Here is a 16,205-nt window from a genome sequence, read left to right on the forward strand (position 1 = left end):
AGCTTGCAGATTTCTTATATTTTTTCTTCTACCCTGAAGATGGAGGCGATACGTTCCTCCGAAACGTCGGTTAACACCACATATACACGGTGCCAAATCCCAGAAGACTGCTTTCTTCATAGAATTTTAAAGTTTGTAGAAGAACACAGTTCATCTGGATGGCCAAAAAAACACTCCATTCTTGCGATGATTTTAATTGGATGCAAATAAGCACTATCTGAAGTTATTCATGCTATTTTGATTTCAGGGGTAATGGACAATTTTCGTTGTCTGTTTTCATTGAACCTCAGTGTTTGACTTCACAAGAAACCTCATGCTGTTTAATGGATTTTCATGAAATTTAACATTGAAAATTTTTAATGAAATGAAGAATGAAAGTCATACTTTTGTACAATATTTGACAATCAGTGCTGTTACTTTACTTGAAAGCGAAAATATATGTATTATTCTCTGGATCATGAGAGACAGAAATTGTGTAGCATTATTCATTGAACATATTATAATCTATTCGCTTCCTATTCTTATGTATCTAGTTTTTAGAAAATTTCCACCGTGATATGAAATGGTTTGGCTGTAAGTTTACCTGGAGTCCACTTAGTGATAATAAAGTGGAGTGAAATTTAATTTGTTTTATGATAAGAGTGCATGTTCTTAAACGTGGTTTGAATTTTGAAGAGACATCTAAATCCTTAAATGGTTTCCTTGTAAAGAAACTCTACTATGTCTTTCAAAGTTAGCTGTTTTGTATGGCTCAAAAAATTTACTATGATGAAAGAACCTAAGTTATAATTGTAACCTAAGAAAAAAGAAATTAGTGAAAATTATGTAATGGGGAACAATATGACTAACAGTATCACCTAATATTGCGGGGGTGAGGCGATTCTAATAAGCTGAATAGATAACTGTGTCAAGGAAGAAAATGAAATTACAGTGAAACCCTTTGTAAAACTTGACTGTTGGATCACTTAGAAAGTTGTGGTATCTATCCCATGCATTGCTGAAGGATCTCTGTTCTGTTTTCCAGATACATGTGTCAGATAATGTGGCTCCCTTATCACTCCAAAGTTATAAGCAGCTTGAAGCAGGATATTTATTTCTTCAAACAACCAACACAAACCTTTCCTGACCTCACAATTGTAGAACCATAAAAACTCAAAATTATCATGGATTTTGATCTGTTCTTTACTTAATTTGTAATTTCCATCAATACTAAATCTGGCACTCTGTGGGATAGTTGCAGAAGCTGAGTTGTATGCAGATACCTTTACTGATGTGTTTGATAAGGAATGTGAAACAGAGAATATGAACAGTGATGTCACCACAGCTAGGATGGCTAAACAATCATGATCTCATCCTTCTGTTTTTATGAATGTCAATGATGCAAGTCTGGATGAGAATGAAAGTAATGAACCAGATAACAGTGATGATCTTGATGATGGGAAACGTTAAATATGATGCAAAACTGATCAGAAACTAAGTGATGAAGAATTCCACAGATATACAAGACTGAACATAATTATTGGTAGCCCTGAGTTTATTGTTGAAATTGTGCATAAAATTTTATACTTACATGTTACCATCTTAATTGCGAAGTTTATTTTGTCTCTCATATACATCTTATCTTACTACATATTTCGGCCATCTATAGCTATCATCAGGTATGTATGAGTTCTGCTAAAATTGTTTCCCTGTCTACTCTCTTTTGCCACGGGTCTATGCTCCATGTTAACTTTTGGTGTTAAGAAAGACAGATGCTTAAATGGTCTAGAGAAATACCACATTTATAGAATCAGCCAATAAAACCTACATATGAATGACACATACATTGACACGTATAACCCCATGTGCGATACCCTGTATAAATTCAGTACCAGATACCACACCCATCCCTTTCTTAAAAGGTGGAACGAAGTACACAGTGCATTCATAATCTCCACATAAACAGTACAGTAATTCAACCAACCCAGCAGGGAGTTGCATCTAGACCAGTGTTTCTCAACTGCTGGGCCGCGGCCTGGTTCTGGGCCCTCATCTAATAAGGAAAGAATTTTCCAGGCCATGGTCTTACAAAGGTTGAGAACCACTGATCTAGACAAGCCATTGCAACACACATAAGTACAATAAACCTACATAATGCACACACAAAAAAAATATAATAATATGTTTTACATACTACAGGTAACAAACGGGTATCAACACTTCACAAACAGGTATACACAGGACTATATAACGCATGTAAGTATCAACAGTTGAAAGAAATATATAAAACAACTGACACATTATAACACAACACATTTCTTTACACATTAGACATAACATCCACGCCATGGCACCAAATGCATTGCATCATAATTTTAACAGATATATTTTAATGAATTTTGAAAGAACTTCTAATTGTTTCTATGAGCAAATGATTTAAAAAATTAACATCAAAAGTTAACATGGAGTACAGGTTTGTGATAAAATAAGAGTATACAGGGAAACAATTTAGCAGAACAGACATACCCAATGATGGCTGCATATGGCCAAAACATTTTATAGTAAGATGAGATGTATATGAGACAAAAAGTAAATGTTGCATTTAAGATGGTAATACATGTACAAAACTGTAATATTAACACAACAGGATGTTTAAGTACAACATTGTGAGTGACATTGTAGCTGACTATCTTACATAGCTATCACTAAACAGTCCAACCTGTACCACCTTTAAAATGAATATCAATGAAAATTCTCATCTAAATCACTGAAGTGGTTTGACATTTCACCCAAAGAAATGAAAAAGTTTTTAGGATTATTTTGATGGGAAAAGTGAGAAGAGATATCACAAGAGACTACTGGTCAAATGATCCCACAATTTCCACACCAATTTTCCCCAGCACCATGAGGAGAAACCAATTTGAAGCAATTTGGCTAGTTTGATATTTCAGAAAAAGGAGCCAGCAAGCACAAGATTTGGGAAAGGTTTCAAAAATACATTCTGTGTATGAACATGTTCTGCAGAAATTTGGGTCTGCAATAAAAGAACTGGGACTGCATAAATCTGAGATCCTATGAAGAGTTGCTTGAAAGTTAGAACATATAGTCCACGGAAATTAACACTTTGCGGACCGGCGATTTAAATATTTAAATCACCCTGGGGACCGGCATTTTTAACATACTGCCCTAACTTGTGCACTGTTCACTTTAAAAATTAATATAAAATCTCCTATTTAATTTTTGAACTAAAATTTTTGGAGAACACTTACCAGTGCTCGTAGAAGTGCTTGAGGGTGTGATATATCTGGAAACATTCCCCTTTGTCAAGTGGCATTACACAGAACTTGCAAATGTAGACTTACTTCTCTTTGGTGAACTGTGCAAACACGGCATTGCCTAGAAGGATTCTTCCCCTTGGATTGTTCACTCTTCACAATTTTCTCGAGGATATTTTTCCGCAAATCAATCGAGAGGCGCCCTGAGGGTCCACACGAGGCCTTCATGGGGTGGGAGTTTATGGGGCCGGTCGTACTATGTCTTTGTGTGACCCTGGTATTGCCGCCACCATCTGGACTGCAGCCCAGGCCTTTGCCACATCATCAGAAATGCTTTGTATTTCAATTTTGAATCAGGGTTTAGATTTTTTTTCTAGATTTTTTGCTGTCCCCACAATGTTAATGCGCACAATGTCATTACCCGCATTATCGTCGGAGCTACTGTCACTTTTACTGTCTGTGACCACAATTCTTTGTTGTCCCCCGTCAGTGTCGCTGTCTAAATGACAATTAATCCATTACTACGCGTCTCACAAGGCAGGTCAGCTAGGTCATCAGAGGAGAATTTGTCCTTGATCCATTCTCCCCACTAGCTACTGGCTGATACACACAACTTGAAGAAGGCAAAGTTACTGACTGCTAACTAAACATTCCTGAGTCTTATCACACATCTGCAGACGGTTGTGTGCAATGTAGGTGGCACCAGAGCGATGTATAGGGTGTTGCAATTTATCGTGTTTTAAAAACCTGTTAACAGGCGAATGGTCCACCATGTTTAAAAGCGAAAAACCTTTTAAAGGGTGCGCGGTCCGCAAAGTGTTAACAAAATATGGAGTGTTGGTGAGAATAATGTGTGAAGATATATAAGGATACATCTGAGATATGAAAATATATGTAGCCAAGGAGAAGAAACTGGAGGACACACTGCTTTAGTTTTATACAAACAGTTATGTCACAATTGTAACATCTATCAAGACAGTTTTTGAGAAAGTAAAAGTAGGCATAAACATTCACCATGCAGTCTGTATGTCTGTGTATTGCCTCCAATCAAGTTTTGAATAGCTGAACCAGTCTTTATGAAAATTGGTATGAATGTCGTGGCTCCTCAGCCTGACACAGCGGCATACTTCATAAAGTCCTCCCATGAGTCTGTGTCTAAATGTGTATCCCCTTATTGTTTCTAGGCAGCAGCTTGATAGAAAGTTACCACAGCAACAAATGCACATGCAAAAATATGTAGAATTGTTGGATGCATTGTTTTCTGTTTCATCTGTTGTTTTAAGAAAGCTATTAGGTGATCATTTCATCATGGGACTTCCTGTTATAATAGTGTGAAATTAGTGTAAACTTACTAGACAGAAATCCTATAGTTTATGGTGTTTTGAAGGCTAACAGAGGCATTTGTCACAGCCTAGGAAAAGGCGTCAAAGACTTAAAAGAAGGGCACACATATTTCTGGAGGAAAGGTAGTATAAGAGATCAAGTGTGAAGAGACAAAAGACTTGCGTGAATGATATGCATAATGCATGGTTCAAGCAAGGTAAACACGGGAAGGAAAGAGCAAGAAACTGGCCTGGAAATAAAGAAACCGCCCTATGTTTTCCATTAGAGCTAATTCATGAAATGACTGATCAGTACTTCAATTATTACTCAACTATGAGGAAAACTATGAAGTGGACAAAGAAGATAGTGGTGTATCTTACAAACTGTACATACTTCAATGCAAACTTTGTGTACAAGACTCTGAATAGAAACAGAATAACAAAATATTGTGATGTGGATGGCGCAACAGGAAGTAGGGGTCACGTGAACTCTGCCGTCTCACAAGTGACGTCACATACCCCCACTCCTTCCATCATTATGTCATGCTCAGTAAACACCCCTCCCCTGCGGTGACGTAACAGCACTTCCCACTGTGACGTAACAGGGAACACCGCGGTTACTACACAGCAATAAACAACTCTCGGCAGCATTGCCCGGCAATGCCTGTAAACACGGCGAATACGCAACAGGAAAGCAAGGTGCATTTTCCGCTGTCTGGCTGAGGGTTTATAAGAGAACTGGAATGACTAAGCAGGTTCAGTTGAAATATAACAGCAGTTGCGGAAAGAAGACCCAAACGCATGATTAGAAGATTTTATGTGATAGTGTACGATAACTGAGAAGTTAGCCAGTGAAGACTTATTGTGTGCCTTCAAGACTTTGTGTATGCGGTAGTACAATTATATTGGGAGTGGGATAGCTCCTGTGTTGTACTTTGAATAAGTGAAGACTGTTGAAGATAGAATGAACAGCTTATTGTGTAGGGTTTATAAATTGTGTAAACCTGCAACTGTGTTATAATTAATTGTAGTTATGATTTGTAGGTTGTTAAATAAACCAATTAACAATCTGAACGGCATATTCAGTGGCAAAACACTTTACAGTATAAAAGGTTTTTGCATAAGTCAGCTGGTTTTGGATTTGAAAAAGCAAAGAATCCAGCTGAATGCTCTTATGGTGCATTGCAGAAAGCAGAAAAGGAACCAACACCCAAAAGGACTGAACAGAAACTGCCACAAATCTTGATAATTACACCTTAAATTGGAGGGTGTACATGTTGAGATCTGGCAATATTCTATAAAATAAAATTACATTATGCTTCTTTCTTATGATGAGAGATTTTCCAGTATGTCACTGCTTATTTTAATGTCCAATAAAGCTGTTAGGAGTCAGTTATCCTTGTCTGATGAGCTGTGACGGTAAGCATGAAAATCCATAAGTTGTGCATCCACATCAATGTAGATCAGATAGTTTTATCGTTCCTTCTTCTCTTACGCACACATTCCCAACAATGTCCACTTCTGTTATTTATCCAACATTTCTCTCACATTTGCTCCTATAAGGTGTTCCCAAAAATGGGATTTTTTTTGAGAATTCTTTTCTGTTTGATGACAGCGCCCATTCATTATTAAAATCTGATGTAAAGTAGTTTGTCAGCTACAGACTAATTCTAGGTATTTTTATTGTTATGTTGTTTGAATTAATTATGATCAGTTCTATTTGAAATGTTCCATATTACAAACATCGATATGTTGTAGTGTAGTTGGTTGAGGCACTATGCTACAAGCCAGAATGTTGCGGGTTCAAGTCCTGATGAGGTGGAATTTTTCAATTTACCAAATTCTTCCAGCCACACTATGGCCCTGAGGTCAACTCAGCCTCTAACAGAAATGAGTACCAGGAATCTTCCTGGGGGGTAAAGGGTGGCCGGCACATAGGGCTGACAGCCTTACCGCCAACTGTGAGCCGATTACCTAAAGACTGTGGGATCCTTGATGTCTCACAACTCTATGGGCCTTCACAGCCTGTTACAGGGATAGCTTCACCTTTTTAGCTTTTACGTTTTACAAACACTGAAATCTGCCATGATTTGTTGAATAACAACATTCGTTGTAAGCCTATTCACAACTTGTTGAGCTCTCGTATACTGGTTAATTACTCTACTTTGTTGCTAGTTAATTATGCTTAAAATATATTTTATAAGACACTTTCAAATGGTAATGAATGGTTGTGAGGCTGAAAGTGATGAAGGCTTCTCTTAAATCAATATACTTCACTAAAATGAATGAGGTAGTTGCGGAATGGTAGTCTATACCTCATAATGTGTATTTTCCTGTGATAAAAAAAATCATCTCTTAACTGCACATTTGTAGGAAATTTAAGCAGCAAGTTAAACTTGAGGTTAAGTACATTTTGATGCAAAATTGTTTAAGTGGGTAAAATATTAATTCTGTGCTATTTGCCACGTGCTTTCTGGGTGGGAAATACTTTTAAAGGGAAAATGAGTGAAATATATATATATAAATCATATTGGGAAATTTTGGTATCAAATTATGTTAAAATTTAAGGTATCAAAATGTCTTACATGATGTCATCTTAACTTTTTGCTGCTTATTTCTAAACATTTCCTACAAAACGCAATTTTAATGTAAAATTATGAAAAGAACACAACAGACATAGATGTTCTTAGCCAAATGAATGAATTCAAATGATACAGAAATAGGAGACGATGATTTTTGATGTGGACTCAAGTCAAATGTCTCACTGTATAGTAGTGGATGCTTGTTTGACTTTGGTTCAGTAGTGCAGCAGTAGGGTTACAGAAGTTCTGCTGTAATACAGAAGTTAAGTATAGAAACATGTAGGGAGCTGAGTGTCTGGAAGAAGAAGATGGTCATGAAATTATATTATTAATTGGGTTTCAAATAACAATATTATGATTATGTGAAGGAAATTAACTTTCTAGAAGGTAGGATTCTCTTGTGGGTATTTAGGCTAAGAGATTGAACTAACCAACTTCCAGCAAGAAGTTGGTTAGTTATATAGAGTATATATAGTCTCTCACTATGCTACAAGCTGGAAGGTCATGGGATCGAATCCCATATTAGGTGGATTTTTCAATTGACCTAATCCTTCCAGCCGCACTATGGCCCTGGGGTCGACTCAGCCTCTAACAGAAATGAGTATCAGGAATATTCCTAGGGGTAAAGAGCAGCCGGTGTGTAAGGCTGACAACCTTACAGCCATCTGCGAGCCGATTTTCTAGAAAATGTGGGAGCCTTGATGTCTCACAACCCTATGGGCCTCCACGTCCTGTTTCAGGATACCTTTACGTTTACTTTACTCTTTTATATGTAGTCTCTCATTATACATTAGCCTGTCAAAAAGAACAAAATGTCACTTATTGTTTCTTCTATATGTTATAGCGTCACACAGACTGGGAGGCCGCAGCTGGTTTGCTGAAGGGTATTTATGAGACTCTTGCCCGTTACCCATATATAGTTCACATGCAACACCTCAAGACGCTCATTAACACATGCCAGGTAATCTTAGAAGGACATGTATCTGTATCAGTATTACAAGATATATTTGTGTGTTTCCCCTTAATGAAGAAGAATATATTGAGCAGGTTGGCACAGTGAGTGCTTGTTTGAAACTGAGTCAGAACCCCAACAGTTGCTGTTTGCTGAGGCTCTTCATACTTTTCCTCAGCTCCATGCAAGTGTTGGTTTAGCTATTGCCATGAAAAGTCCATTATTTTCTGTTCTTTCCACCATATGGTAGAATCTGAATTTTAGGTTTGTCAGTTTAAGAGTTTCCTGTGTTTTGCATTTATTTTTTATGGTCCCAACCATGTCATGTGAATAATGTATAATATTCCCTGAATTAGCATTTTCTTCTTTAGTGTTTTACCAAATTTAGTGAACAGTAATCCAATCCAGACCTGAAGTTTGTACCTGTATTTAGTTTCATATTTACTTTAATGGGAAACAGAATATCTTCCCTGTATTCAGAGTTAAAAAATACAATTTTTCATTTTGAATTTGAATGCAAAAAAATATTGTGTTACAATGCCTAAAAGCCACAATAGTGGAATCAGAGCCAGGCGTCCATTGCCAGGCAACGACTCATTAAATACAACCTAAATGCTGGAATAGTGGAACCAGGCGTCCATTGCTAGACAGCAGCTCAGTAATCATGTTCCTGCATCAGGGTCCAATAATCTTCACCTCCAGTTCTGTCAGGGGCTTTTGTGTCATGTATTGTTGACTGACACAGCATTCAGAAGAAACAGTAAACAGCCTCTGCATCCCACGTGAATGGGCACTGGAGGATCCTCGTGCTACCTGACTCATCATTTAAGTGAAGACTTAGCATGAACATCTGGGTTAGAATTGGAGATGTTTAGCTAACTGTATCACTGTATGTGATACTTAATCATCTCATTGGGATCCAGTACACTAATTTTCTTGAAGGATGTAAACCTTGTTGCTCATGAGAACATGTGGATCCAACACAGTGGCACGTCTCCCCATTTTTCATGCCAATTTCAAAATTAGTTGAACTACCATCTTCCAGACATATGAATTGGCTTGTTTTTTTGCCTTCACAGTCTTCTGATCCAAACAAACTTGACTTTTCTTACAGGCCCGCATCAAAGCAAATGTTTATGCTCTGAAATTAGAAGACTTTGATCCAATTAACTGCATCCTGGTAGCTGCAACAGGCAGCCTAGGCAACTGCCTCTTGTCAGGGACTCCATTTAGCACTGCAATGAAGCACATATATTTGCTGGAAGAGATAATTTTAGAGCAGTTCTTGTGAAAAAAAATATATAGAACTGTATAAATCCCTGCTCCATTATCAAGCATTTGTGTTGAACATAAAAAATTCAAAATTCAAAATTTTTCAGCTTTGGAATCTTTGATTTTCATTTACTATAATTAAAAGTAATTGATAAAGGCTTTCAATATTAATAATTTGTTCATGTTCTGAAGCGGCAGTTAAATGTCATAACTTCTTTAGGGTGATGAATCAGTTATTCTGCATCTTTTGCTCCATGTTATTTCACCAACAGTCTTCTGAAATTTGACCACAAGGTTCAGAATTGCCCTGTATAACTTCCATTTAGGATTTTCTTCAGTTTAAGGTACAGGAATCTGGTCCCCATGCCAGCATCAAACGAGGTTCTTGCTGTATGCAACAATCCTTTGCATCATTTAACACTTAAAATTCCGAAGTTGATAAAGGTTTGTTAAATTATCCATGTTATGATTCACAAATATTTTTTGAAAACATATAAGCTAATTTTGTATTATCTGCAGTTAGCAGTTTTAGTGTTGCGCCACACTAAATTGTAGTTAATAAGCGAAATATTTTCCTGTAAAATAATAATCCATTAGTCGCTTCAACATATTTTTCTGTCATTGTCTTTTATCCCAGTGTCTGAGAAGTGTGGGAATAAATGAGCGTTACCCCTCTTCTTGCTGAAGAGGAGGCCCCTTTTTGAAATACAGGTAGTCTTACGATGAACAAAAATATGTCCATGGGTATGTATGTGCTGTTGAAGGCCAGTGGAAAATTACTGCTCTGCTGGCAGTATATTTTAAAACTACATTATTTTAGAAACTGGTTCTTTGTGCTTCCTCAGGTGACAGGTAAAGTGCAAAATCATGCTCCATTGGACCACTAGGCACAGTTAGTTTCAAACCCTGAGCTAGCTCTACCAGTGTTCCCGATGGAATATGATTCCTTACTTTATCCCATCACCTAAACAAGGAAACATGACAAGCTTAAGAAACACAGTGATTAAAAATAATAGGATGATGGACATTGTCCGAAGTATCAGCCAGAATATTGTTACACACCACTATCAGAAACCTTCAGACTTAGTTAATGCTTAAACAGATTAAATACTGTAATATAAGAACATATGACACTCTATATGAGTGAACCCAGTGTTTTAAATATATTATGTTACCTTATATTTCAGGCTCTCATAGTTGGAGAGACAGTAGCTACTGGTGTGGGTGAATGCGTGTCATTAGCCACAGCTGCTCTGATGGGTCAAGTTCCTCCTCCACACTTCTGTTCCACTGTTGTACGCCTTATAGCACTGCAGATATTGGCAATAGGAGTAAGCAGGACTTTTGACTTTGCATTCTTATATTATCATGTAACACTCAGGAGATGTAAATGCATGTTGAAACCTGAAGAATTAGCTCCTCTGGGATGTGACACTCCATAGCCTTGTTAACTTCTGTTGGATTACATGATTACCATATCACTGGGGTGACAGTATCTGGTCTGTGAGTGTCCCAACCTCAGTAAAGGATTTAATGCCTTGCTTATGTGGGAGAAGTAAAAAAGCTCAACAAAAGACCATATCTGGAGGATCTAGAAGCACATCAAAAGCTACAAGTTTTTATGATCATTAAAAATGAACAGTATCAAAACATACCTAAAATTATTTTTTAACTTAATGCTACATTTTTGTATGTTAAAATATTTAAATACTAATTTTGGTACTGCACCCGGCATTTCTCTTATCTGTCAGTAGTATCATGTGATACCTGTCTCCAAGTGTGAAGAGTTACAAACAAACAAAGCATGGTTTGTGTTTCAGGAGACATATTCTTTAGAGCAAGCTTGTGGTGGTAGTTCTGTGTTCTCCACTCATGACAAGACAGAGAGTATGCTCATGAATCTTCTGATGCCTCTGTGTCTCCGTGTTGGTAGCGGCAGAAAAGGTAACTTTTTTTGTCTTTTTACAAGGTATTGTTTTCTCTGTTATTTCCATGTGATATCAGTTTAACACATGCAAAATAAAGAGAAGGTTTGATTTTACTTTCAATGTTTAGAAAATTTGATGTGAAGTTCATAATCCTATATTCGGCCTTAGTATGCAGTTCAAACTTCTGCACTACAGAGGAGTCTTCTTCATATTGTGACATAATGGCAGGTGAGAGAAGAGGCGGCTGTTGCTAGTCAGCCACCTCTGAACATGCAGGCAAATGCTAAACAATGACTATGACATAGTGTTCTCTGTGTGGTCTGTGCTGCTTTCTATGCAGCCCATCCCAAGGCTATAAAACAAGGACCAGTGGGAGTTGCAAGATAAGGTTCTTTGCACCACTGTTAAATTTCCAAGGTGCACACCAGTCTGTGAGTTGCACATGGCTTTCCAAATACCATATACTTATGATTAAATAACAAAATTGCACAGGCAAGAAGTAGAGGTCACACAAAATGATGAAAATGCAAAGCCCAAGCTATAAAATAATAGGGACTTAAGGTTAGCTGTGGTCAAGCGTATGACCATTCAAGTGACTAGTCAACCATTGTAACATGAGCCACATGAGTTAGAGCATGATCTGCTGTGCTTAGACTAGACTGACAGAGGGCTTGTGTATTTTGTGCATACATATTGTGACATGGATGGTGCAACAGGAAGTAGGGGTCACGTGAACTCTATGGTCTCGCGAGTGACATCACATACCCCCACTCCTTCCATCATTGCGCAACGCTCAGTAAACACCCCTCCCCCGCGGTGATGTAACAGCACTTCCCACAGTGACGTAACAGGGGACACAACGGTTACTACACAGCAATTAACAACTCTCAGCAGCATTGCCCAGCAATGCCTGTTAACACAGGATTATGCAACAAGGAAGCAAGGCATGTTTTCCGCTGTCTGGCTGAGGGTTTATAAGAGAACTGGAATGCCTAAGCAGTCAGTTGCAGTCTAGCATTTGCCAGAGTGAATGGAAGCAGGAGAAGTAACTGTGATACTGTCGATGGCAGTAGTTGTGAGATTGTAAATTGTGTAAATATAAGAGCAAATGTTCAATAAACTCGCTACATCCAAGACGGCATGAAGTTATTTGTCGCATTACGTGCCCAATACGTGACAATATGTATTACAGTTACATGTGAAACTGTAAGTAGTGGGTATGCATAAGGAATTGGACTCTTAACAACTGACAGACTATATAGAATGCCGACATGTAAAGTTCTAAGTATAGAATACATGTACTGCTGACAAGAACCATGGTAAATGACAGACCTGTCCTCTTGTCAGAGAGGGCGCCCCACATCAGCAAAACCAAAACTGTCTGACAGTAACAAAACTTTGTTTTTGGGCCTCAGATGGGCCTTGACACCAAGACTGGCTGACTGACTGTTGATCACATCATGACATTGACTTTGACACTCTGTGATGAGAGCCAACAGTTGTGAAAGTAAGATTGCGTAGATTAGCAAATAAGTGATAGTTCTGTAGATGAAGAAATGTAGTTCATTGCACAGAAGACACCAAATAGCTTGGAGCGTAAAGCGTGTTGTGTGTGAGAGAGATGGCTCTTGCTACACTAACACAATGTGAGACAAGCTGGTGGGATGTCCTTGCGTTATTCGATGAGAGATATGAAAAATTTATAGTGGACCATCCAGATGCGAAGAAGAACATGGATCTCATTCAAAATTTCTATAGTTCAAATAGGGCAGCTTGTTTGAAAGTCACCTAAAGTTAATGGAAATGGTTCCAAGTGGAAACAACTAGCGGACAGAGCTGAAGCAGACTGGTACACCCTCTGCAGATTTCCAGATGGACTGGTGCTATTTAGAGCAAAACAAACACAAAAAGAGAGACAGAAACTCTGAAGATGAGTGCTGCACCAAGAAACAGATGAAGCCATTTTCAGCTTACCAAAACCCACTGTCAGTGGCAACAGATAACTTCTTTATGCCACTCAGAGTTTTACCCATGGAATATGCGGAGATGGACAGCAAAGGAAACTCCCCTAAATCACCTGGAACAAATGAGAATTGGGGAAGGTAAGTCACCTCCCATCATATTAACATCAGAGGCCAACACAATTAGTCTCCAGGTAAAACCAAAAAGTGTTGTGAGCAGCGAGTCTTCTTCAGTAACATTGCAACTAGAACACGGATCACAACTGAAAGTAAGGTGGACTACAACCCTATACAGAACTTTCTCACTGAGAAAATCTCCACTCCTTTATGTTTTACACAAAGGCAGATATACTTGTTAAAGCCATTATCAGACATTTTATTGGCAGTATCTCAGCAGAGAACATCACTGTAGCCCTCCAGGACATAGACTAGGACATCATTGGTGTATAAGAGAAAACTGCTACACATCCCACTCTAGAAGAATGGGTCACACACACGCCTCCCTCCCACTCTTAGTTATTTAGAGAGGGTGGGTTTCCCCATGCACCGTGACCAGTTTGATCTATTGTGCTTCCCTCTATGATATTCTACCAGTCTCTTTACCCTACCGATAAATGGTGCGTACCATCAGTCCTGCCGAGCAAGCGAGTTCAGCCACTTGCTTAGTGGTGTCTATAATGCTTCCCCCATCTATCAGAGGCCTTAGAGGCTATTGTTGGGTGGGAAACGTCCTGGAATTTGGCTCAGTGATCCCCTTTGGGGATATGAGGTTCTTTTACGTGCCGTAAAGTTATGACACGGGACACACAGCTTAAAGTCCCTCCCGGAGGACCTGTTCCCTGAATTTTTCCACCCTTAAAAATTCGATGACCTCCGCCGGGTATTTGAACCCACGTACCACGAGTCATGAGGTAGGAATGTTACCTCTAGACTATGGAGGCCGCCCCTCCCACTCTTCCTAGTTACACTAGCAAGGAGTCAACAAGCTCCAGAAATATTCAAACTGACAACACTTTGCAACATAGTCAAAAAGGTTGAAGCTTATAGATTCCAAAAAGCGCTTACAGAGTGTTACATTGTCAGCATTTTGGCCACATTGGGGTGCACTGCAGGCAGCCGCCTTGTTGCCTGTAGTGTGGGGTTGGTCATCACCATCATGAGTGCCCAGAGGTACAGAATTCAAAAGGGTGTCCCAGCTTGCTACAATTGTAACCTGCAAGAGAGGGAGTCACCCCACCTGCAGTCATGCAAAAGAGGAATTACAGTGGAGAAGGAATATATGGGTGAAAATACCAGGGTCAGCAGGAAGAAAATTCTTCTTGAAATACACAACACCCAGTTGATCATTCACTGCTGCTCTTCACAGCTCCAATCAGAGGCATTGGCAGCAACCATTGCAACAAAAACAGCAACAGTCTTCAGGAAAGAAATTGAATTGAATTGAATTGAATTGAATTTATTTACATTCCGTAAATCCAGTACAGGTGAGACACCATAGGATATGGAACAAGTCAAGTTAGAATACATAGTAGCTATACACTAATACAGTAATATTGCAATTAAATGAGGTAAACTTATAATACTTATAATACACATTAAACAATGATCAAGAAATTTATCAAGATTTATAATGGACTAAAATAAAATAAAATTTAAGACATTCATTCATTACTCATTCCATTAATCAAGTGCGTCAAATTAAAATGCATATAAAAGAGACAATCAATAAAAAAGAGACAAATAAAACAGGATAATTACATAATTTGTAGTTTATGACATATTTCTATATCAGTTCATTTGTCACAATCTGTGTGTTCTCTTACATTACACATTATACCCATTTCTGTTGGTAGTATTCTTTCATGGAATAAAAGGAGTGATGAAGTAAAAATCTCTTTAGTGCTCTCTTAAAATTTGGTACATCCAAAGTCAACTCTTTTAAAGTTTGAGGTAAATGGTTGAAGGCTTTAATGCATCAGGACACCAATCAAACCTCAAGTCAGTCAATGCAGGCTAAAAATATAAATAGTAATGCAACGGATGGCATGTACCTTGCCTTCACTATGGTACAGCAGATTAAGACAGAGTTCTCAGGTGCTGTGACAGAAAAAGAAAAGGTTACTCTCTTGACTAAAGCTGTGTTTAGACTGTTGAAGAATAATGCCAACGGCAGTTCATAGACTTCTGAAATTGTCGCATTCAATGATATCAGCATTAGGAGGCAGTGCTATGAGCTCAGAAAATGGTCACAGGACATAAAAATAAACTTCGCCCTGTTCTCAGAGTCATATCTGAAAACTCATATGATGTTCTGCGTTCTAAACTATGATATCTGTCAGACTGACTGTCACGACGGCCACAAAGCTGAAACTGCCGTAGCAGTTAAGAAAGTCATCCCTCACAGATGCGTACATCTGCCTTCTCTCCTTTCAGTAGAAGCAACAGGGATCTGCATACCAGTTGGAGACAGTGAAATGTTGCTTGCAGCTGTTTATAAATCTCCACAAAGAATATGGTGTGACACAGATATCACAGATGTATTAGGTTCTAGAAATAATTCTATCCTGACAAGTGAGCTGAACGAAAAGCACCCTGTTTGAAATAAAATCCCTCAGGCTTGGAGCTCTTGGAAATACTTGTTAGTTCCAACTTCAAAATATCAGCTCCACAGTGCTGTATGCATTACACACCCAGCGGTAGACATTGTGGTGCATTAGAATGTTTGGTGATTAGAGGTCATTGTCTCATATCCTGGACTCAGATCACCTACCACCTGGGCCCTGTTAGAACAAAGGAAGCCTTAGCTTCAGTTGAAAAACTGACAGACTGGGAGCTGTCTAAAAGCCTGGCCTCTGAACTTATATCACCACACATCCATATATACTCTTATAATAAAGCCCATAAATCAGCATATGACTTGCAGCTGCTGTAGCT

At 38.4% G+C, this 16,205-nt stretch overlaps 1 protein-coding gene across 1 annotated transcript in view; it reads left to right on the forward strand.

The window, feature by feature from the left end:
- Window positions 1-16,205, forward strand: part of LOC111869153 (protein unc-80 homolog) — a gene marked incomplete in the record, with an annotated part of 381,072 nt that overhangs the window by 305,931 nt on the left and 58,936 nt on the right. The window contains 3 exon segments of the mRNA XM_033753297.1: window positions 8,003-8,119; window positions 10,570-10,713; window positions 11,203-11,326. Of these exon segments, the coding sequence (XP_033609188.1) occupies window positions 8,003-8,119; window positions 10,570-10,713; window positions 11,203-11,326 (385 nt within the window).

Source organism: Cryptotermes secundus, unplaced genomic scaffold, assembly GCF_002891405.2.
Source record: "Cryptotermes secundus unplaced genomic scaffold, Csec_1.0 scaffold821, whole genome shotgun sequence".
In the NCBI taxonomy this organism is placed as follows: domain Eukaryota; kingdom Metazoa; phylum Arthropoda; class Insecta; order Blattodea; family Kalotermitidae; genus Cryptotermes; species Cryptotermes secundus.